At 44.8% G+C, this 23,887-nt stretch overlaps 1 protein-coding gene and 1 long non-coding RNA gene across 2 annotated transcripts in view; both read right to left on the reverse strand.

Annotated features, from left to right (window-relative positions):
- Nucleotides 1-4,139: 4,139 nt before the first annotated feature.
- Nucleotides 4,140-15,421, reverse strand: LOC132568436 (uncharacterized). The gene is made up of 2 exons (XR_009555187.1): nt 15,323-15,421; nt 4,140-5,745 (listed from the first exon to the last, which is right to left on the reverse strand). It is a non-coding gene; the product is annotated as an uncharacterized LOC132568436 (long non-coding RNA).
- A 5,768-nt stretch (nt 15,422-21,189) lies between these two features.
- SH3BGR (SH3 domain binding glutamate rich protein) overlaps nt 21,190-23,887 on the reverse strand; it is a 62,863-nt gene continuing 60,165 nt past the window's right edge. The window contains exon 6 of the mRNA XM_060234248.1: nt 21,190-21,258. Coding sequence (XP_060090231.1) covers nt 21,208-21,258 — 51 coding nt within the window. The 3' untranslated portion in view covers nt 21,190-21,207. The remainder of the gene's footprint in view (nt 21,259-23,887) is intronic.

Raw genomic sequence — 23,887 nt, forward strand, 5'->3', positions numbered from 1 at the left:
AGAAGTACATTTCTTCACTCTTGCAGATGTTACATTGAAACTTTCATCAATTGTAAAAATACTGAAAGTAGTGGGTCATGAAAAGTCTCAACAGTAAAGCTGCCTGTGATACCGTTTCAGATTTTCTTTGTCTCAGAGACTCCTCCCACATTCCATCATGCAACAAAACACTTCTTACAGCACTAGCTCTGGAGAAAAGTTTTCATTTCATGTTTTCCCCTGGGTCTTAGGCTCAAAGCATCGATCATGAGATTTCTGTAATCAAAAGTAGATTTGCAATTTACAGACGCACATCTGAACAACACCTGAACAGCATAAGATTGCTACAGCACAGACATTGTCTCCAGATTTTGATGCAATAATTCAGAGTAAGAGGTGTCAGTTATCAGAAACTGTTAAATAAACAAAATATTACAAGAGTGTTAACCTTTAAAGCATATTTTAAGTTTTTAAGAAATCATTGTTTGTGTCCTTTATAAAGTTTATATCTCCACTACCCAGCATTATATTTTATGACACACCTCTTCCTCTCAACTACCCCCATGCCCTTGGCATTCTACTGTCCCCCCACCCATGTCAGTCACTCACCCCCATCCTTGCTGTCTTCCCATTCCCCCTACAGCTGAAACAGTTGCCAGCTTCCCCCTCCTGCATGTGTGTGTGTGTCCCCGTGTTTGAGGTAGCTCAGAGTTCTGAAACAGGCCCAGAATGGAGATAAGGAAGAATAATTATGGCAGTTGTGGGGGGGATGACACAGTCACACAGATGCTGAAGCTCAGCATTCCTTTTGTTTGTAGTGCATTGTTGCCACCTGTTCTTGTCATATTCAGTCTTGCAGCATTTAGCATCAGCTTCTGAAGTGATTTGTCTTTTTTGGCTTGGCATGATTGTGTTATGGTCCAGGCAAATAGATGTGAAAAACCTCAGCTTGAGACCCTGGAGAGCCGCTGCCAGTCTGAGTAGACAATACTGACTGTGATGGACCAAGGGTCTAATTCAGTATAAGGCAGCTTCATGTGTTCATGGTATACCACAGAGTATATGCCTCAAGGTAACCGTTTTCTGTAGGAGAATTTATCTGACTTGGTTTTCCATCTTTTCTCCCTTCCTGCAGCCTCTGCTTTTAGGACTAAAAGGCTTTTAGGACTGGCAAGAAGAAACAGATAGATAAAGAGTAGATCCGTGTAAAATTGATTCCTGTTGCTCCAAATAAGGATTCAAGTCATTATAAAATGCTGAGAAAGTTATACTGAAACCGCCTGTTACTAGAAGATGTGTCCATTTATTTGCTGTAGATTTCAGTCTTCATCTCTACCTGTGGAAGTGACTTACTTGTTGAATGAATATTATCAGTTCCTATGGAACCAATTGATTGCTTTTAAAAGTTCACTGTGGGAGCAAGACAGTGTATGCTAAAAGCTTCAATATGGAGAATAAGAAGGGACTGTCACTCTTTTCACTTCTTTTCAAGAGGAAGTGAGGATTTCTTAGGGGACTGTGTTCTATTACTGCATGGATGTGAATAACAGTCAAATAAACATTGTTGTTATATGTTATAGATTTAAAAGTGTGCAAAATATTTATGTTTATACAATATTTGGGGATTCATTGTGCTCCCATTGTTTCAGTGGTTGTGTTTATCAGTCTCACCTGGAGATTGGCAACAATAGTTTCCCAGGAGGAACTGGCTGGTTTGGAGGGTGGAGTCTATGGCATTGTACCTGAGGTTCCATCCTTCCTCAAACACCACCCTCTCCAGGCTCCACTCCTCAAATCTCCAGGAATTTCCCAACCTAGAGTTGGCAATCTTATCTCCTTCCTAGCCAAACATCAACCTACGTGCTTTGGAGTATGAACTCTATAGCATTATATTCAGCTGAGGCCTCTCCCCTCCCCAAAACTCTGGCTTCCATAGACTCTACCCCAAAGTCTACAAGAAGTTCCCAACTTGGAGCTGGCAACTCTAGTCAAGACTGGCCCCAATGAGTTCTCCCTCAAAGGCCAAAATAGGCCTGGAAAGGGCCTCCTCCCCCCACTTTTTATTTGACAGAACCAAGCTTGGTTATCTAGTAATGGCCACTGTCTAGCAGCTTCCCCAATGGCCCAGTCCTTGTCTGTTCTGGGGCTGGAGGGTGAGGTTGCTCTTTGAGCAACAAGCAGCTCAGCCAAAGGGAGAGTAAATGAATTGTCCGCAATGCAGCTAAGCTTTTATATCTATCGTAAACACACACACACTTTTATATATATAAAAGGAAGAGAGCAAAAGGAAGTAGGAGAAAAGTGTGGAAAAGATTTAAAGTATGAAAACACAAGGAAAGCATTTTTTCTTTTGTATTTTCCTGTCACACATTAATTGGGGCTTCCCCCTTGCAAATTCTGCCTATGCAGATGCTTGGTAGAACTAAAGGAAACAACAGACTTTGTTAGCTGGTTGCATCCTGGCAAGGACTGTAGCTTGTCCTGGCTGGTTTCACCATACTCCAGTTCTGGCTTGGCTGATGGGTTTAGCAGGACCTGATCGGCAAACGGTTTCCCTCAGCCTCCAAGTAAACTTTGCTAAAAGTCCCAGTCAGCAGATGGTGGCTGATGATGGTGGCTTCAAGGGTCCTCCAGCTGACACCCCCCACCCATATTTTATCTCCTTCTTTTGGTGGAAAACAAAGGCAAAATGAAAAAGATGCCTTTCCTCTCTACACTTGGATTTTGTTATTTATTAAGTTGTATTCAGGTCAGGATTTAACACTGGACAGTTAACATCCATTTTCTCAAGGGCTTGCTTTTATCAGGTACAGAAGCTGTGGATGGTTGCATCTTGGATGGAAGACAAGAAAGAAGGTGGCAGTTTAATGCTTTCTTTCCCAGTAATTTCTCCATTCAAAGTCACCATTTTATCTGTTTTCTCCCGACCTCAGAAGAGAAAAGACACGATAACTTGTACCTTTTATCACTTGGAGAGGAGTAGCCTGTTCTACCCACAGATTGGGAGTTCCCTTACCATTTTATCTGAAGATCATAGCTTGAAAGCCTATTGAGAAGTCCCAGTTCTCTTTTTTAAAGAAGAGTGACATTTTTTTCTTTACTATCATTAACCTCTGAATGACTCCTCATAAATACAATCAGATTATACATTTGATTTTCATAATTTACTGGAAAGACCCTAAAGAAAAATAATTCATGCCATTTTTTTCTCCATCCTGCACAACTCTTCGTAGTAGTGTTTTCTCCACCCTGCACAACTCTTTGTAGAAGGTATCTTAACAGAGAGAAGGCTTAGTTTTGCAAACCAATGTGCATGTTCCAGTTTTTAGTCATTAACAGGGCCTGCCAAAACATGAAATAAAAAGGCTGCAGGTACAAAACTCACTTCAAATGAAATAATTGGAGAAGTTAAGGAAATGATGACACATTGCTATCACTGAAGGCTGCAGGTACAAAACTCACTTCAAATGAAATAATTGGAGAAGTTAAGGAAATGATGACACATTGCTATCACTGAACATAGTGCAGGATCTTTGCTCTAGAGTTGCCAGGTCCGATTCAGGAACTATCTAGCGACTTTGGGGGTGCAACCAGGAGCAAGCTTGTGACAGGCATGGAGGGAGGGTCTCCAAACCTGGGGATCCCCTGCGCCCAACTGGGGATTGTAAGACACTGATAACCCCACTGAGTTTGCTTGGCCAGGATATTTTACTGCTGTAAGTAGAAAGCAACTTGGAATACTATTTAGTTACCAGCACTTCAGTGCAGATGATTTTGAAAGATGATTTTAACAGAAATGTGAGGGTGTGCTAGAGAGACAGGGATGACAATAGGTAAATTACTTCCTGTTATCATTAACAATCTTAATGAGATCAGATTGCTTCTAGGAGATGGGAAATTATGACTGTGAACCTGAACATTTACGTTCTTCCTCTGTGCACACTGAGAGCATGAACACTAAGCTCCAGTTTGGCAGCTGAAGGGTAGAACATCACCTGTATTGGATGCTATTCAGGTTTTGGCCACCAGGAGAAACTACAAAGCATACTAGGGATAAATCCAAACGTTTGCATTGTTGAGATCCCAAAAGCAAACATAATGCAATTCTCTTTGAATATTTCTTTGTCATATGAAAATAAATGGAAACACAGACAAATGGGTAAAAAAGTTGCTTTTAAATACACTGAAATCACCAGCAGCTGTTACACCATACAAAAGCACTGGGAGGAATAGTCAAATAAAATGTAGCACAGTTGTTAAGGACATACAATCATGTTGCCTCAATGCTGTTTTCTGCAGCCAGGAACCGGTCTTCAAAGGTACGTAATGTGCATAACAAGAGAGATAAAACGGTTGGCATACACAGACAAGAGGTGAGGTTCTGGTTCTTAAAATCATTGGAAGAAAATGTTCAACCCCAAATTTTAGGTTTTATCTACAGTCCTGGACTTACTTGAGCTGGTTAGACACTATTGCCAATTGTATAGCTAAGCCAATCCTGCCCCTATTTATGGACAGGACAGTAACATTTGTTATTTTCATTGATACAAAGGTTTGCATTGGCAGTCCTTTATAAGTTTACCATGATCTCCCAGTGGTAAGAACAGAGAAGTCTCCCCAGTGCAGAGAGGGATCTGGACTCTCACTCTCAGATTTAAATAAAAAAGTGTTGCTAAAGGAATTTGTGCAAGTGGGACAAAACTAAAGACACCTTTAGCACATTATTAGTGCAGTCCTAAAAAGAGTTACACCCTTCTAAGACCACTGAAAAATATAACTCTATTTAGGATTGCACTGTATAATGATTGATGGATTTTTCCGTACAAGTGCTTATGTGCTTCACAGTTGGAAAAGAGAGGGAAACTTTCATTTTGGCAATAATTGATTTAAGAGAAGTTTAATTCCTTTTAACAGTACAGTAAATGGTGTTAGTCTATTAGATTCATGCTGACTATCTGTAAAAGTCATATCTCTTTTAGTGGAACTTAAGCTCCTTAATAAACCTGGTAAAATTTTACGTTTCCCATGAAAGTAGCCTTTCTAAATGGTTAAAAATTGCAAAAGGTTGGTCTGAAAATTCAGAAGGAGAATGTGATTCTGTAAATGATATTCTGCTGACTTTTAGTGATAATCTCAAGAGTAGCGGTCCCTTTTGCAGATTTCCATGTTGATGAACAATGAAGTCAGGGCAATAAAACTTAATGTTGCATAAGACTAGTAAGCAAAAAAAAAAAAGAGAGAGAGAGAGAGAGATGAGAATTTTTCTTCAGTGCAGCCTCCATATAGGCTATTATACATTTAACTTCTGTGGTTTATCATTTGTAATCAATGCCTGTAGGGAACAAGCAGAGAGTTGGCATGAAAATGTGTTTATTTCTATTGCTGTGCATTAAAAATTATATCCATTCCAAAATCCAGTTTAGAGATAAGCAGGCACACATATAGGGAGCTTATTTGGCATTTCCAGTCACCCACACTGCCAAGCATTGTCAGTGGAAGCCTGGAGGTACACAAACATGGGCACTGAAACATTAGAACCTACATCCTAAAATTCAAGCCACAGTGTTCATTGGCCATCAAGTTCGGAGGATCTTAAGACCTGCTTTTCACAAAGCCAGAATGCCAAATATAAAAAGATTGCCTGTGGAACTGTCTAGGTGGCATTTATGTCCATATAGAGTGCTGGAAAGCAAAGGCGACACATTCATGGAGGGAAAGTGATTCTTTTTATCTTCACACTGTGGTGATGCCACAGGCCTTGGTTTCCTAGAAATAAGATTTAAAAGTTGATGTCAGTATCAATTTAAACAGTCGGACAGACTCAGCCCCAGATAGTGTATATAACAATGAGACATTGGAAGGAATGAAGGACAGTGGTGAGTCATGCTGTGATTTCAGTGTCTGCAGATTCCCCTAAATGTAGGCTCTGCTCAAAGGATCTTTGGTCAATTAAATATCAACAACTGCAAGGAATTTGTCTGGATTTATGATGATTCCATAAGTCATGTAAGCATTTCAAACATATGCAACACGGAGGGGGAGAAAACCTCACCCTTTCCATCTGCACTCGGCAAAGGTCCATTATTATTGAGCTGTGACATCGCTTATCACTGGTTACATTTAGTTTAATTTAGTTTAAATGTTTGCTTGGTTAATTCAATCTAATTCAATCTAAATGTCTCTATTTAGGGGACTAAGGAAGGGGATTAATTAATTAAATTGATCTTATAGAATTGAAAGAGGGATTTAATTAACAGATGAAATTGAATTATTTGTCTAAATTGATACCATTTAATTGTTACTTAATAGATTAGTTTAGTTAGCGGATTGTGTTAATTTAATTTGGGTGGGTTTTATATTAATTAACTAATAATGGTTTAATTAGTAGTTGGGGTCAATTTATTTGTAGAATTTAGATTGTGTGATTTGTAGGCTTGTAATAGATTTAAGAAATTGTAAGTGACATTGTGGTGGGCACAGGCTAGGTGGACCAATCTCGGCCCGATAGCATTGTGGGAGGGAGGCCATAATTGGGTCAGGGATTTCAGTCATCTGGGGGCAAGGGAGATATAGTGGTAGGACTAGGTCTCAGAGATTATTTATTTATTTATTCCGTAACTTATATCCCGCCCTTCCCACAAGTGGCTCAGGGCGGCTTACAACAAACAATAAAATCGGAACAAAGTTATTACATTTAAAATCAAGCATTTAAAAACCTAAAAACCTTAAAAAAAATTTTTTACATTGAAGCTATACACTTCAGAGATATGGAGAGGCTCGGACCTTTTCCCTCCTACTTCCCGTCCCAAAGCATGTTGGTAGTGGGGCTAGGATAATTTACCTGGCTCCAACATTGGTATTGATTAATGCCAGGTCTATCAATAATGAGACCTATACTCTACAAGATTATTTTGTGGAACAATAGATAGACTTGGCATCTGTGGAGGTATCATGAGCCCTGATGAGAGGGAGCTGGAAGGGTTAACAAACAGTTCCTGAGCCGAACAACCAGCAACTGGCCCATCAATCACTCTCCCCACATTTCAGGCACCGGTGCTGGTTGTTGACAATCAATCTCCTCCAAGCTCTCCCCCTCCCATCTCAAGAGTTCGAAGCAGCTCTGGAAAGAACTTGCAGAGCGAAGACATGAGGCACACTGATGCGTCAAATCTCTCAGCCCTGAGTTCTAGCAGAGTTGCTGCCACCCAGGGAGCAGGCTGATTGAGGCTCCCATATAACTCCCACCCAGGACATGGTAACTTCATGGAAGCAACAAGTTGATTCCCTGGCTTGCATCCATGCTCCCTCCTGATTCCAGATCCTGACCTGCTTGAATTCCTTGGCACTCTGACCCTTTGGCTTTTGGACACTGACTTCTGATTCTAGTTTGCAATTTTGTTTTGGTGACTTGGCCCCTGCTTGACTTCCTGAACGTTGACCTTGGACTGGCTTTGGACTCCCACCTGCCTGTGCCCTGAGAACATGACAGATGGAGACCTGGGTTCTGGAGGGTGAGTCTGTCACCCTGAACCAGCTTACCCCATCCGGGTTCTCAGTCCTTCACCAATCACAGACTACATGGTTGGGGGGGGGGGGTTGCAATGCTCATTCATGATTTTTTTCTTTCAGGGCACTCCTTGCCCCAAACATCATGGGCATTGAATGTGTCAGTCTGATATGGAAAGTCGAGGAGAGTTTGGCTATTTGGGTGGTGTACCGGGCACCTAATGCACCCCCAGAGAGCCTGTCCGCCCTGCTAGATGCTGTATTGACCTGGGCACTGCACTTCCCCTGGCTCTTAATCCTGGGGGATTTTAGGGTTCATGTTGATGATGCAGCATCTTTGCAGGCTGAGGATCTGATGTCATCCATGGAGGCAATAGGACTCAGCCAGATTGTTTCGGCTCCCCACCCACCAGGCCGGCCATATACTCGATTTGGTCTTTGGGCCGGGATAACACAAGATCTGATAGTTGTTGATACAGTTCCATGGTCAGATCATTATGCCCTGAAAGTCCAACTGGACCTGCAGCCCTCTTCCTCTTCAGGCAGTAAGCAGATTTATGCTCACCTGCGGAGCCAACTGGACCCAGAGTGACTTCAGGAGGTTCTGCGGGATCTGATGCCCCGTGGCGAATAGCTAGATGAGTTAGCGGAGGATTGGCATTCCCGACTCTCTGTAGCCATCGACGATATCGCACCCTGGCACCCTCTTCACTGCCGCACCAAAGCAGCTCCATGGTATATCCTGGGCTGCAGAGGATGAAGCGACAGCTTAGACGGCTGGAGCGAGTGTGGTGGAGATCTTACGATGAGGAGTTTAGAACTTCTTATAGAACGTTCATGAAGGTCTATGAGAAGGCAGTGAAGTCCATTAAGAGAGATTTCTATGCGGCCTCCATTGCAATTGTGAAATTGTGCCCGGCTCAATTGTTTAGAAAAATTTGATCATTGACTAAGGTGCCAACAGGCATTGGAATTTGGCTGTGAGGCTTTTGCGACTTATTTCAGATAAGGTCTCGACTCTTCGCCATAATCTCCCAGTCACAATTGATTCAGTACAGGAACTGGAAGTCAGTTGTCCATCCTTAGGTCCCATGTTGGACCACTTCAGCTGTCTCTCTCAGGAGGATGTGGACAGGATCTTGGCTGCAGTGAAGCATACCACTTGTCCTCTGAACCAGTGCCCATCCTGGCTTGTCAAAGCAGGTGGCGATTACATTCAAGGTCCCCTGACTTAGATCGTCAATTTATCCCTGCCATCAGGGGTATTCCCAGCCAAGCTTAGTGGTTCATCTGCTTTTGAAGAAGCCATCTTTGGACCCGATGGTCCTTGCCAATTATCGTCCAGTCTTGAATCTACCATTTCTGGGCAAGATAAATTGAGAAAGTGGTGGCAGAGCAGTTCGAAGCCTTCCTGGAAGATACATCTGTCCTTGAACCCTTCCAATCTGGCTTCCATCCTGGACATGGGACAGAGACTGCTCTTGTTGCCCTCACAGGTGACCTTAGAAGGCATCTGGATCAAGGAGGGTCTGTGCTGCTCTTGCTTTTAGATCTTTTAGCGGCATTTGACACTGTTGATTATGATCTAATGACCCACCACCTTGCCAACACTGGAGTTCAGGGGATAGCCTTACAGTGGTTTTCCTCTTTCCTCCATGGTCAGGGACAAAGGGTGGTGATTGGCGAGCAAACCTCCCTGCTAGAATGTAGTGAACCGTAGGGAGCTATTCTCTTGCCAATGATGTTTAACATCTATATGTGCCCCCTTGCCTAGATTGCTAGAGGTTTTGGGCTGGGTTGTCACCAGTATGCATATGACACCCAGCTATATCTGTTGATGGACGGCCATTCAGACTCTGCCCCAGATCATCTGACCAGGGCACTGGAAGCAGTGGCTGGTTGGTTACAACTGAGCTGGCTGAAGCTTAATCCAACTGAGACGGAGGTCCTGTACCTGAGTCATGGGTGCTAAGATCAGGCATACAACTCCCCACTCTGGATGGCACACCTCTTGTGCCAGCTCAGAAGGTGAGGAGTTTGGGTGTGATACTGGATGCCACCCTCTCGATGGAGGACCAGGTCACAGCTGTTGCACAATCTGCCTTTCACCATCTTCGGCAGGCCAAACAACTAGCACCCTGTCTGGCTCTTCGGGACTTAGCTACAGTGATCCATGCAACAGTCACTTCCAGGTTGGACAACTGTAACTCGCTCTACACAGGCTTGCCCTTGAGATTGATCCAGAAACTCCAGCTGGTGCAGAATGCAGCAGCACGATTGCTGACTGAATTGCCTTTATGGGTAAGCAGTTGGCCGATGCTGCACAGTTTGCACTGGCTACCAATTGAGTACTGGATCCACTTCAAGGTTTTAGTATTAACATTTAAAGCCTTGCACGGCCTGGGACCGGCATACTTGCGGGACCGTCTCTCTCCATATGAGCCCCAAAGGTCTTTACGATCGGCTAGTCAACATCTTCTGACCATCCCTGGCCCAAAGGACTTTTCGGCCCTGGCCCCGACCTGGTGGAATCAGCTCCCTATGGAGATTTGGGCCCTCCCAGATTTGTTACCATTCCGGAGGGCTGTTAATTGGAGCTGTTCCGCCAGGCCTATGGTTGAGGCAGGCGGGTGTCCTCATTTTATTATACCATCTAACTGGCCTCCCAGCAATGATTGCCATCTTGACTGCTAAATGACAGTTGCCACTAAAAATCAAGCCGATGCTGTTGACATCTTCAGGCAATCTAAGTTTCCTATGATAATCGTGACATATGTGCTCATACCCTCCATGCCACCTTAAATCAATTCTGATTTATTGTTTTAATTGTTGTAACTGTTCTGATTTATTGTTGGTTTTAATGGTTCTATCATGTTGGAATTCACAGCAAATTAAATCATTGGGTAACATTAGTCTGCCATATGACTCTAATCCACCGACAACATAATCAAGGGAACAAGCAACCCACCAAAAACATAGTCTATATGGCTTAATTGTGAAAATGTTAATTTCTGGGGCTTAGTAAACATTCTAGAGATTGGAAAGTAGGTTTCCTTTGAGTGATTTGACACCAGCTCAGCCACAACATAAAATATTAGTAGAACCATAGATTTCAAATGTAATGCAGCTGCCATTTTAGGTGGCAATCATATAGGATTTCAAACAAGAACAATGCGGAGGGAATATCTGCATTGCTCTAACTATGAAGACCGAATCCTATGCATATGTGCACAAGACTTAGGCTTATTTATTTCACCAGGGCTTATATTTTGCAGAAGATTAAAAGCTAAATATAAAACAGTCAATTCTTCCTTTCTGTATACCAATTGGCTTGGATCCACCAGAACTTCCATGGACACAAGGGGTGTCTATCTATCAAGTGTGACTTTATTGCTTTCCTCTTCCCATGCAGCTGAAGATACCTCCTAAAATGCTGCTCTTGGGGGACCCCAAAAACAGTATGAAGGAAGAACTGGAGGTCATTATCATTATCAGTGAAAATCATCCCCTCTTCTGCTCATGGAAATTTTCCATGGGATTCTTTAAGAGTAGTTAGGGGAAGCTTATAATGTTGAAAGGACCCCGACTGAGGCATCTGGCTTTCTCTGACTTAGGAAAGGAAAGGAATAGAACCAGGGGCTTCTCCAGTGCAAGTGGAGGTTGAATTTTTCCATCAGAATAGTAAGATGTAATTACGTTTTTTAAAATAATGTCTAGCCTATCCAGAATGCCCAGCTGATTATTGTAGTTCTGCAATATTTATTGCTTAAAAACTCTATATCCAGTCTTCCCAAAGGTAAACATATTTAAATCCCATTGATGTCAATAAGTTTTATAAACAATAAGCTTGATAAATGCTTGAGAACCAGTTTGGTGTAGTGGTTAAGTGCACGGACTCTTATCTGGGAGAACTGGGTTTGATTCCCCACTTCTCCAAATGCATCTGCTGATGTGACCTTGAGTCAGTCATGAGTTCTCATGGAGCTGTTCCTCTCAAGAGCAGTTTCTGTTTAGACTCTCTCAGCTCCACCTACCTCACAGGGTGTCTGTTGTGGGAAGGAGAAAGGAAAGGAGATTGTAAACCACTCTGAGACTCCTTTGGGTAGTAAAGAGTGGGGTATAAATCCAATCTCTTCTCCCACTGAAAGTTATTGAATAGAAGTGCCTATAAGGATTGGTTTGTGCTTCATTTTACTCTCACTAATATAATGAATGCGAATGGTCATGTGGGGGGTTATAGCCAGGGCTTTTTTTGAGCAAGAACACACAGGAATGCAGTTCTGGCTGGCTAGGTGTCAGGGGGTATGGCCTAATATGCAAATGAGTTCCTGCTGGGCTTTTGCTACAAAAAAAGCCCTGGTTATAGCTATTTTACACATGTTGGGTTGGATCAAAAAACTCCCTTCCTGTAGTTAGTTGATTCCCCTCCCATCCATCACAGCCACACCATCATACCCCTGCGTAGGGTGGCCATAATATCTGCAGGCCAGCCAGGGACACCTTGAGGGGGGAAGGAATGTGTGCGTGTGTGCGCAGCGCGCGCTGTGCGCCGCTGGAAACAGGAAGTGACGTCACTTCCGGTGACGGCGTGCCACCGCCGGAAACAGGAAGTGACATCACTTCCTGTGACATCATCCCCCGCCCCCACGCCACCTGCCGGAAGCAGGAAGTGACATCACTTCCTGTGACATCATTTCCCCCAAATGCCACTGCCGGAAACAGGAAGTGACTTCACAGCACTTCCTGTGACATCCCCAAAAATCCCCCAAATATCACTGCCGGAAACACCAAGATTATTTATAGAGAGGGAAAGGGGGAAATAAAGTTAAATAAAACTCTTTTTTTACTTTTTTCAAAGTGAGAAGACTAGAGAGAACGGGTTCCACGCTGAGAAGCCAGTCAGATTCCAGTGAAACTGTGCTGCATAATGCAGCCTATTTATTTTGTCCTGTTTGCTCTGTTGGCTCTATCTGCGCCACCTTCATCACTTTCGGGGTGTGGATCCCCCAGTGGGGTGGTCTCCCGACTCCCTCCGCCGGCTGTTTCTGATAGCCCTGTGCCCCTTCTTTCATTTGATATGTGTCCCCGTGCGGGTGCCACCCTCCCGCCGGGAGATGCCGCAAAATGAGCCCCCTTGAGGCTTAAGGCGGCAGGGCTCGGGGGAAGCAAGCTAGACTGCTGTTCTTTTGAGGGGTTATAGAGTGTTTCGAGCCCGTCCCTGTGGCATTGGTCCCATCGTTGTGGGACCCAGGGGGCCGGCGCAGTGGCCGGCCGAAGCAGCCTGTCACTAATAACACAGGTCGAGATGCAGGACAGGAACCCGAAAGTGACCAACAGGCTGCTTCAGTGGGCCGCTGCGCCGGCCCCCTGGGTCTCACAATGATGGGACCGATGCCACAGGGACGGGCTCGAAACACTCTATAACCCCTCAAAAGAACAGCAGTCTAGCTCGCTTCCCCCGAGCCCTGCCACCATAAGCCTCAAGGGGGCTCATTTTGCGGCATCTCCCGGCGGGAGGGTGGCACCCGCACAGGACACATATCAAATGAAAGAGGGGGCACAGGGCTATCAGAAACAGCCGGCGGAGGGAGTCGGGAGACCACCCCACTGGGGGATCCACACCCCGAAAGTGATGAGAGGTGGCGCAGATAGAGCCAACAGAGCAAACAGGACAAAATAAATAGGCTGCATTATGCAGCACAGTTGAGAAAGTGCCTTATCCCATATACTGATGAAGTAAATACAGGATTTGAGAACAAAATTGCACCAGAAGACACAAACACAAAGCTCCCTTACACTGAATCGGTGCTTGGGTCCACCAAAGTCAGTATTGTCTACTCCAGGGGTGGCCAGAGTTGCTTAACAAAAGAGCAACACAGAATAAAGGTCAGATGTTTGAGAGCCGCAAGACATGAACATCGGATATTTGAGAGCCACGGAAGGAAGGAAGGAAGGAAGGAAGGAAGGAAGGAAGGAAGGAAGGAAGGAAGGAAGGAAGGAAGAAGGAAGGAAGGAAGGAGGGAGGAGGGAAGGAAGGAGGGAGGGAGGGAGGGAGGAAGAAAGGGAGGAAGGAAGGAAGGAGGGAGGGAGGGAAGGAAGGAAGGAGGGAGGGAGGGAAGGAAGGAATGAGGGAGGGAGGGAGGAGAAAGGGAGGAAGGAAGGAGGGAGGGAAGGAAGGAGGAGGGAGGGAGGGAAGGAAGGAAGGAGGGAGGGATGGAGGGAAGGAAGGAAGGGAGGGAGGGAAGGAGGTAGGAGGAGAGAAGAAAGGGAGGAAGGAAGGAGGGAGGGAGGGAAGGAGGGAGGAAGGAAGAAAGGGAGGAAGGAGGGAGGGAGGGAGGGAAGGAAGGAAGGAAGGGAGGAGGGAGTGAAGGAAGGGAGGAGGGAGGGAGGGAAGGAAGGAAGGGAGGAGGGAGGGAAGGAAGGGAGGAGGGGAGGGAGGGAAGGGAGGAGGGAGGGAAGGAGGGAGGAAGGAAGAAAGGAAGGAAGGAGGGAGGCAGAGGGAGGGAGGGAAGAAGGAGGGAGGGAGGGAAGGAGGGAGGGAGGAAGGAAGGAAGGGAGGAAGGAAGGAGGGAGGGAGGGAAGGAGGGAGGAAAGGAAGAAGAAGGGAGGAAGGAGGGAGGGAGGGAAGGAAGGAAGGGAGGAGGGAGGGGAGGGAGGGAGGAGGGAGAGAGGGAGGGAAGGAAGGGAAGAGGGAAGGAGGAAGGAAGGAGGGAGGGAGGGAAGAAGGAGGGAGGGAAGGAGGGAGGAAGGAAAGAAAGGAAGGAAGGAGGAAGGAAGGAGGGAGGGAGGGAAGAAGGAGGGAGGGAGGGAAGGAAGGAGGGAGGGAAGGAAGGAAGGGGGGAAGGAGGGAGGGAGGAAGGAAGGAAGGAGGGAGGGAGGGAGGAAGGGAGGAGGGAGGGAGGGAAGGAAGGGAGGAGGGAAGGAAGGGAGGAGGGAAGGAAGGGAGGAAAGCCGGCCGCCCCCTCCCGCCAGCCCCCCCCCGCTTTCGGCCCCCTTACCTTTTCCCAGGGCGCGGCCTCCCCTCCGGGCGGGTGGGTGGGCTGGCCAGGAGGCGCAGCAGCGGCTGGTGCTGCTGGCGGTGCTGCTGGCGGGGCTGGTGGCGGCTGAGGCCGAGCCCACCGACCCGGGGCCTCCCGCCATGCCCGCCGCCGGCCCTCCACCAGCCCTCCGCCGCCACCCCGCCTCCCCCTCTGCCACCGCCAGCGAGAGGAGACGGCAGGCCGCGCACGCGGTCAGGGAAGGCGGCGAGTGAGGGACCGAGTGTCCCTGTGCGTGCGCACGGCGGTGTGGCGGGCCCTATGCCGCCCACTCTCCTGACCCCGCGCATGCGCAGAGCCCGCCACACCGCCGTGCGCATGCGCAGGGACGCTCAGTCCCTCACTCGCTGCCTTCCCCGACGGCGCGCACGGCCCACCGGCTCCCCGCTGGCTAAACCGGGACATCTAATGGTCTCGGTATAGCCAGCCTGGGAGGCGGGAATTGGGGACCAGAATCGGGACTTTCCCGGGCAAGCGGGACGATCTGGCCACCCTACCCCTGCGACATCTTGTGGGTGCAACTACTGGTGATGCCATGATGATTGCTGCTTGTACAGCCCTGCTACAAGGCCGTTTCCTTAATCCCTGGCCTGTGTGGTTTCCCCTTAAGAATAGACCAATGGCGCTGCACTTGCAGAGGCTGTCTCAGACACAGCAGCTTCAGGATTGTGCTGCCCACCCACTAAAAAAGTGGGCTTAGACTGGAGTAACTCTATGCAGCATTGCACTGCAGTAAAAGTTAGGGGACAATAGAGATTTTCAGGCTAAAGGCCAAAGCATCTAATTGTCAAGGAAATTACCTGGACAATATTTGAAGGGGGGAAAGTAATAAAAATATACTAAGATTCTTCTTCCTCTTCCTCCTCCTCCTCTGCCTCTTCCTCCTCTTCTTCCTGTTCCTTATTTAAAAAGAGTAATAGAACATTCAAATATTATATTTTTAAAAAATAAAAAATAAGTAAACAAAGAGATAAAAAGACTTTTCTTTTAAAAAAAGTCTGTCATGCTTTTTATAAATATGTACTAGTTTTAATGTACTGATAAGCACAAAGGAATACAGGAATCCTCTGGAACTTGAGATATACAATTAAGCTAGTAAATCAGGTAACAATGCACACACAAATGTGTAATTCCTCATTATAGGTAAAATTATTACCTTCCTTAGATATACTAGGCTGCATTTTATACACCATATAAATCACTTTGCTCCTACATCCCTAATATAAGAGTTCATTGAACACATGATCAGAAATAAAATCTGAAGGGAGAAGTAATATGTTTTATTGGAGTAGGTAAAGTATTCAATTTGAAAGTATAGCACCAGTCTGCATATGTTGCTGGACCCTATACATGGTTGCCAAGGAATATGTTCACCAAGTGCTAAACTAGTTCAGGCTGTTCATATTGGTCCAGAGTGACACTGGTTACACAGAAAGAGGAAACAGACATTAACCTTTTTCACACACAGTTTACCTCGCAGTCACAATCCTGTTCCCTCCGCAACGTCTGTCGGATTTCCCACCATCTGCGCCAGAGTTACAGGAAGTGCCGTGGCTTTTGCGTAGCAAACGTAAACTGGGTTTTAGCGGTTTACATTTGCTATGCAAAAGCTGCGGCACTTCCTGTAACTTCGGCACAGATGGTGAAAAATCCAACCAGATGCTGCGGAGGGAACAGGATTGTGACTGCGAGGTGAGCTGTGTGCGAAAACGGTCATTGTCTGTCATTCTAAACAGTTCTGCTTGAAAGTAAGACGCATTACGCACATGCATTTTACTGCAGATTATCAGAGCAGTAAACTTTAATCTTGACATCAGATTCTGTGTCTGCCTTATGCACCATTCTTTTTCCTCTGTTTATTTGTTCTGTAGCTACTATTTAAAAATACACTTTTCTAAATCAAGGTGATGTGTGGAGGGTGGCATCCAAAGTTTTTAAAATGTATGCAATTGCCCTATCACAGCTGCACAGTAGCATCCAGTGAGAGCCTTCCATTTAAATCCTTGTGGTTCAGGTTTTGCGCATGCATTTTAGCATTAATTCGTTGACTGAAAGGGAGCAGTAAGGAATGCAGGCAAAGGGGGGAAACTTGATGTTGAAATGGACTAGACTTTTTGAAATTGACAAACAGCTGCAAAGCCTCATTTTCCATATTGCCAAGCACTAGAGGATTCTCTGCAGTGTTATCAGCCACTGTGAAAAATAGGAAAGAGTCACACAACCTCATAACATGGGGAAACACATTGAGTGAACAGAATGTACGGCAGAACCCACTGACACTGGCATGGCAAGCTGTGATCATAGATAATGGGTGCCTATGCACGTGCCTGTGCAAAGCTGGCTGCAATTCCACAATTCTTTGCACAGAGCTGCAATTTACATGGGGAAAGAGTCCTCTTGCAGAAGTTCTGGAGAGCTTTTTTAGTCGGGCCAATAAATTTAAAAAAAATGGAGGGCATTTTCACCAATGCTCTAGCACAGCTGCATAGTGATGCTAATTTCCTCCCCTTCCGTACAAATTTGCATGGTTTTCTCTTTGTGATTCTCTAATTTGATCCTGTGCACTGGTCATGATCTTCGCAGTTTTTAGAGCCTGTCCTGTACAGATTGCATTCTGTCCTCCAAATAGATCAATCCCAGTTGATTCTTAAATTCCACAGTTTGCAGAAGGTCCATGTGGCTCAGCTGCCATTTTAATGTTAGACTTCTGGAGACTGCCAAAATGGTTTCCCCCCTCAACTTTGTTCACAAAAGCATTAAAGAGAAATATGTTTTCAAAGTTTTAGGCCTCCCATGCCAGTGTCTCTCTCTTTACAACTCATGTCAATTTCATTTTGTGCTGACAATCCCCCCTTTATTTTGTTTGCATGCAGCACTGAAATCCCCCCTTTGTTTGCACTAGGAATGTTGCTGTTGCCTCCTCTGTGATCCCAAATCAATATTGGCAGGGAACTAAATCTTGTACAGGTCCTTTTAAATGTTCCCCTGCAGGGCCAGTGCAAAGGAGTAGGCCTGGGAAGGCAAGAGCAGTGTGGCAGCATGAGCGGTCCTTGAAAGGTGAAAATGGCAGGATGGCACCTGCACTCTTCAGAGGCTACCTTCCCTTGCACAGGAATGCAGCCTCCAAAGAGCACAAGTGCCACCCAGAGCCTTCACTCTTCAGAGGCCACCTTGCAAGGAAAGGCAGCCTCTGAAGAGCGCAGGCACTGCCCAGCCACTTTCACCTTCCTGATTCTGGTGTGGGCCCTGTCCCCTTCCCTCGTCGTTTAATTTTTTTTATCCAGCGATCTGAGGCTAGTGATAGTCTCATAACACTAGACTCAAGCCACTCATTTAAAAAAAATTAAATGAGGGGGAATAGGGCTTGTACACCAATGAAGGATAGAGGATGGTGGAAGATGAAAAGTGGGCAGAATGACCTTGATGGGGGCAGGGGACTGACCTTGAGAAGTGGCAAAAGGATGAGTGGGGGAAATCCAAGGGAATCTATATGCTTTTAAATTACCTTCAGCTTGGAAGTGAAACAAATCCCAAAGAGGTATATGAAAGGTAACGTATGACTTATAATAGATGCAATTGAATGTGTGAATAAGAAGATAAAGATAGCAGTTTTGTTTTTGGATGCAGAGAAAGCATTTGACAATTTAACATGGTCTTTCCTACTGAATGTATTTCAGAGTATGGTCTATGGCTCCAAGGTTTTGAACTGGATGCAGAACATTTATATAAATCAGCAAGCAAAGATTTTAATAAATGGAAAACTAACAGAAGCAATTACAATTGAAACAGGCATGTATGTGCCAGGGATGTCCTTCGTGATGGAGATACTGGCTATAAAAATCAGACAAGATGGCAGGATTCAGGGAATAAAAGTGGACACTGCAGAGTTTAAAGTGAAAAGCTATGCAGATGGTATGGTTTTGACAGTGCTGAATCCCCAAAATCACTGCAGCATGTAATGGGATACAATGAAGAAATCAGATCCTTTACTAAGTACAGAATTAATAGAAAGAAGCCCAAAATACTATTGAAGTTTCTAACACAACAAGAAGAAGAGGATATTATAAGAAGCACAGGATGTACAGTTTTCACCAATCCCATTAAATGCTTCAGAATAAATGTAACTGGGCAAAATGGCATCCTCTTTAAAAATAATTACTAGAAGATTTTGATGTTGATATAAGCAAATTTATCCATATGGGAAAAATTAAAAATCTTGCTGAGTAGAATTTCTGCAATCAAGATGAATGTACTGCAAAAAGTAAACTTTTTTTTTCAAGTGCTACCTATACAGCTAGAAGAAAGAACATTGAAAGAATTGCAGACACAAATAAATTAATTTATATGGAATGGTAAGAAACAAAGAGTAAGTTTTAAAGTATTTCAAGATGAGAATAAGAGAAGGGCTAGCAGTTCCAAATGAAAATTTATATTACCAACTGCCTGGCTTGGTTTGCATTGTTGATTGGATTAAAGAACCAAGACAAAGAATAGTAAAACTCAAATCAGCAGATTTAGATGAAGGTTTGCACAATTACTTATGGATCAAGAAATCAACTAAAATGATTATAGCACAAGAAAGAAGCCATATAATCAGAGATGGACTGTTGAGAATATGGTTTGAATTTATTGAGCCCTCCAAATTCTCTGCTCATGTCCCCAGTAGAGGGAAATTAAGTCATGGCAAGATATCAGAGATGAAAGAATAAACATTCAGTGATTATTACACCACCAATTAATTTCAAGTTTAAAGAAGGTCATAAGCACCAAAGCTGGAGCTTTAAGAGAGATCACAGAGTCTGAACAGTTGATTGCAAAATAAAAAGAATATGTGTTATGGTGGATTTCTAAGTTACTACTCCAACTAGAACAGAAGAAGTGAAAGCATTTATGATTAAATGGATGCAGAATTTTAAAGAACAGATATCTATGCATCACTGAGAACTGCTATGGGAAAGAGATATTAAGTTTATAGCCAGTCAGGTGTTAAGAGAAAACTGGTACAAATTATTTTTCAGATGGTATACAACTTCAAAGAAAGTGAACAAAAACTACAATGTTGGAAATCTCAAGACACAGACAGAACTTTTTCATATGTGGTGGACTGGAAAGGTACTGGAAAGAAATACATGGAGAAATGCAAAATATTTTAAATAATACATTTCCAATGGAAGCTAAGAGTATGTTATTAGGTATACTGCCTAATAATTTGCCAATGGTCACAGCAGAAAGAATTATTTATGCAATAAAATGAAAAGTAGATATTTACCCACAATTAGAAGAATGGAAAAACAAACTTGCTAAGTATCCAGTGATGGTGAAGCTAACATCTTATTCAAGAAACAGATCAGTTACAAAATTTGAGGAGAGATGGAGTGTCTATTATTTGCATGGAAGCAGGAGGCAAATCTACAATGACAAGTAGTTAAAATGTATATAAATGTATTGCAATGAAGAAGTAGAATGAAAAGTAGTTCTAAAAGTTAAAGGTTGACTATAAATGTACCCCAACAAAAGTTAATTTTGTTGTATTTTATAGACAGTATTTTTAAAATGATTTTATGTAGTGAAGAGGATGTTGAGGAGAAAGCATTTCTATTTTGTGTACGTTACGTAATTATTTTTACTTGTATTTTCTTTTATATTATATTTGTCTTTAAAAAGATTTTTGATTTTGTTGTTGTTGTTTGAGTTGTAATGCCTGTGTAAGTGCAGACACCATTCCCCGTTTGCTTGTTTTGTTCTGCATTTTCTAGGTTCCGGGCTGCATGTCAACATCCCTTTATGTGAGTCCTGGCAGGCTGGCAGGAAGGAATACATTCCTCTGAATTCTATACAGTGCACTATTTCAGGTATTGGGTTTTCTGTATGTTACTGGGTTTTTTCTTCTGCATGTTTCTATATTCAAGAATAGTTTTTAGTATGAAGCAACTGTCCTGTTTCTCTCTCCCTCTCTCTGGGAAGATTCAGTCTCTCACCAGTCTCAGATAGTCTGGCCCATTAAACTCTAGTGGAGGTCCCAGGCAATTTCCTGCGCACTCGAATTCCTCAACATCAAGATAGAAGCCATTTCATTGGGCTAGAGTAGGTAGCAATGTTGCAGATTCTAAGTTCAAATCACAGTTTAGGATGTTTTGACACAGTCAGCCTGCGTTTAGGTTCTTGTATAAATCTGCAAACATGCATTTTTTTTTTTGCAGTTCTATCTAACTTAGTTTTCAGCCTTGAGAAGAATAATGTATGAATCAATAGCTTTATGCTAGAACAAATGGTTTGGGATTCTCAAACGTATCTAACATTTTCTCTAGGTGTCTTCACTAGGACCTGGAACAAATCAACTTCTGACCGCTTTCCAGTCAAAAGTCTGGTACCTCTACTGAATCATCATTGGAAAGAATGAGCATCCTTCACACATCTTCGTGATTGACTGCTGTAAAGTAACATATTAACCAAAAACACATTTGGTTTTTCAGGTGCCTGTTTTAAGTAATGCCCACCACACATGAGTTTGGAGGATTATCAGACCCAGAGGATTATCAGACCCTAACAATAAATGTCCCTTGCTGGTCTCTAATACTAACTTGAGTTCAGTATTTAGTTTGGGAAATGACAGCTGTCACACAGATATTTTCAAAGAGAAACACATGATCAAATGACAAATAAAGTGCATGCTACAAGAGAGGATTTAAACAGGTAACTGTACTTCTGTCTCTTCCAGCTGTTCTTCAGCTTCTTCCTGCAAACAAGAAATTAAAAGTCTTCTTAAAAAGATATTAAACAATCCAGTGGGTTGTAACAAAACTAATATTCTGAGGCACACTTAATCTATTTAAAGTGAGCTGCAAGGAGGAAGTCACTGCCCACCTCTTAGGCCCCCAGAGACATAGTGCTATGGGATACTTTGAGACATTTTTATTTTCTCCAGCTGCAAGGAGTTGTAAATAAAGTGGGAGCAGGAACAGCAGGGAATGAACTGCAGCAAAGTAAGTCACATCTGATCAGCATTGGTAGCAGCTTTGCCAAAACATCTGAACCAATGCTGCACAGAATGGAAACCCACATACTAAAAATCAAGTCTGGTGCCTCTATTCCTGGGGCTCGAGAGATGTTGTGATCAGGGATGGACACGAACCAGGAAAATGGTGGTTCATGAACCACTATGAAATTTTCAGTTTAATGAACTGGTTTGCGGTTCATGAGGTTCATGACTTCAGGGTGTGGTAGAATGTTTCCACCCCCCCAGGCAAGAGACACTAAACCTGCAGTGTGTCACCAGCCAACTCTCCTCTAGTTGCCCTCCGAGTTTGGTGAGGATTGGATTTTGGGGGGGTGAGTTATAGCCCCCCCAAAACAGGTACCCCCAGGAAAGTGCTCTCTTAGGAGTGTGTCAAAAAGACCTCCTGCAAACCAGAGACATGAAACTCAGAGTACATCCCTGGGATGCCCCTCTGCCTACCCTCCAAGTTTGGTGAGTATTGGTTGTGGGGCCCTCAAGCAGTGGCCCCCCAAATAGCTGCCCCCAGGAAAACACTCTCTGGGAAATCACAGCCTCAGGTTCAGGATTACTTTGTCAAATGGACCCCCGCAAACTAGAGGCATCAAATTCACAGAGGACTTCCATGGTCTGCCCCTCTTCCTGCTCTCCAAGTTTGGTGAGGATTGGCAGTGAAGGGGCCAAGTAGCACCCCGCCCCTCCCAAAGCAGATGCCCCCAGAAAAATGTTCCCTGGGGATATTACAGCTGGCCCTTCTCCTCTGACCCAGGAGGTGGCCACCCTCCCACCTCCCCCAGGTGATGGGGGTTTTGGGGCAGCCTGCCACACTCCCAGCAGGGGGTCACTTGGTAATGAAAATAGATTTGGGGTAGTCAACCCTACTCCTTGTGCCCAGGAGATAGTCATTTGCCTGCCTCCCCTTGGTGACTGAGGTTTGAGGGTGGCCTGCCACACTTCCCCTCATGCCCAAGAGGCAGTAACCTGGTTGTGAAAATGGATTCTGAGAGTGGCCAACCCTTCCCCTTGGGCCCAGGAGGTGGTGACCCCTGTGGAAATCTTGGGTGCAATCAAACGAGCTCGCTTGTATGGGTGGATGTTTGACAAGGTAGGAGTTTACATAAGTGAATGTCGGTTCACAAGGTAAGTGTTCTGCTACGAGGTACATCTTGGTTCATGAAATAGGTGTGCTATGAGGTAGATCTTGGTTCATAAAGTAGGTGTTGTGCTATCAAGTAGATCTTGGTTCATGAGTTCAGAATTGAGCTATCAGGTAAATCTTGATTTGTGAGATAGGTGTCGTGCTATGAGGTAGATCTTGTTTCTTGATTCTTGGTGGGACATAACTCATGAGGAGGGAGTTGTGAATGGGGGATGCTGGAACCAGAAGCACCAATTCTTGGGGTACATGAAGGCATGGGAGGAAGCATGCTTCAACTAGGGGAGGCTGGAAGCTCTGAGTCTTGGGGGGACAAAAAGCCCGAAGAGGCTTTTTGTGTGGGGGAAAGTGGCCACAGCCAAAACCCAAGTAGCCCTGGGAAAGAGTGGTGAAACCCAGAAACCATCTCACCAACAGGGTAGGCAAGTGAGCAGAAGAGTGGCCCTTGAGCCAAAGGGAAGACATGCTGCCAAGTCATAAACATAGCCATGGGAAAGAGAAGTGACACCCAGAATCCATTTTCACAACAGGGTGGGCCACTAAGTGGCAGAGTGGCCCTCAGACATGACAGAAGATGTCAGTTACCTTTGAAACATATCCCTGGGTGAGAGTGGCGACAGCCAGAATCCATCTTCCCTATAGGGTGGGCCAGTAAGTGGCTGGAAACCAAGTCCAAAACAGACTTGAAGAGGCAACCCCAGAGATGGAGGTGTGTGTGTGGATTTGGGGGGGGGGGGTGCTAGAGGTGACAACTCTTAGGGAGACAGATGTGGTGAAGAGACATGTCGGCAGTGGGAGGCTGCCTGTAGCTACAGTGGGGCCCTGGGAGGAGAGGCCATTCTATTCAACTTACCCATCCACCTGTATGGTCCTTCCACTGGAAGGCCACCAATCTGCCCCCTTTGCTCAGTTCCCCACTGAGCAGTCTGTGGGCAGCACCACTTGCTGCCTGCTTGGCCAAGCCACTCGCTTACTCGCTAGCTTGCATGCCAGATATGCTCTGACCAGGCCTCTATGGCTGCTGTAGCTGCTGTGGTGGCTGGCCCTCCACAGTGCTCATGTCCCAGGGATGGGACTCACTTCTGGGATCACCTCACAATGCCAGCACAGAAGAGCGCCAGGAAAAAGAGAGACCCTCCAAGTGCTGGGATGCTGAGGGAGGAATCCTTCCTTGGAACAGAAACAAACCCCTGCTAGCTGGATCCTCGGCAGCCA

The sequence above is a fragment of the Heteronotia binoei genome, chromosome 3, assembly GCF_032191835.1.
Source record: "Heteronotia binoei isolate CCM8104 ecotype False Entrance Well chromosome 3, APGP_CSIRO_Hbin_v1, whole genome shotgun sequence".
Classification (NCBI taxonomy): Eukaryota; Metazoa; Chordata; class Lepidosauria; order Squamata; family Gekkonidae; genus Heteronotia; species Heteronotia binoei.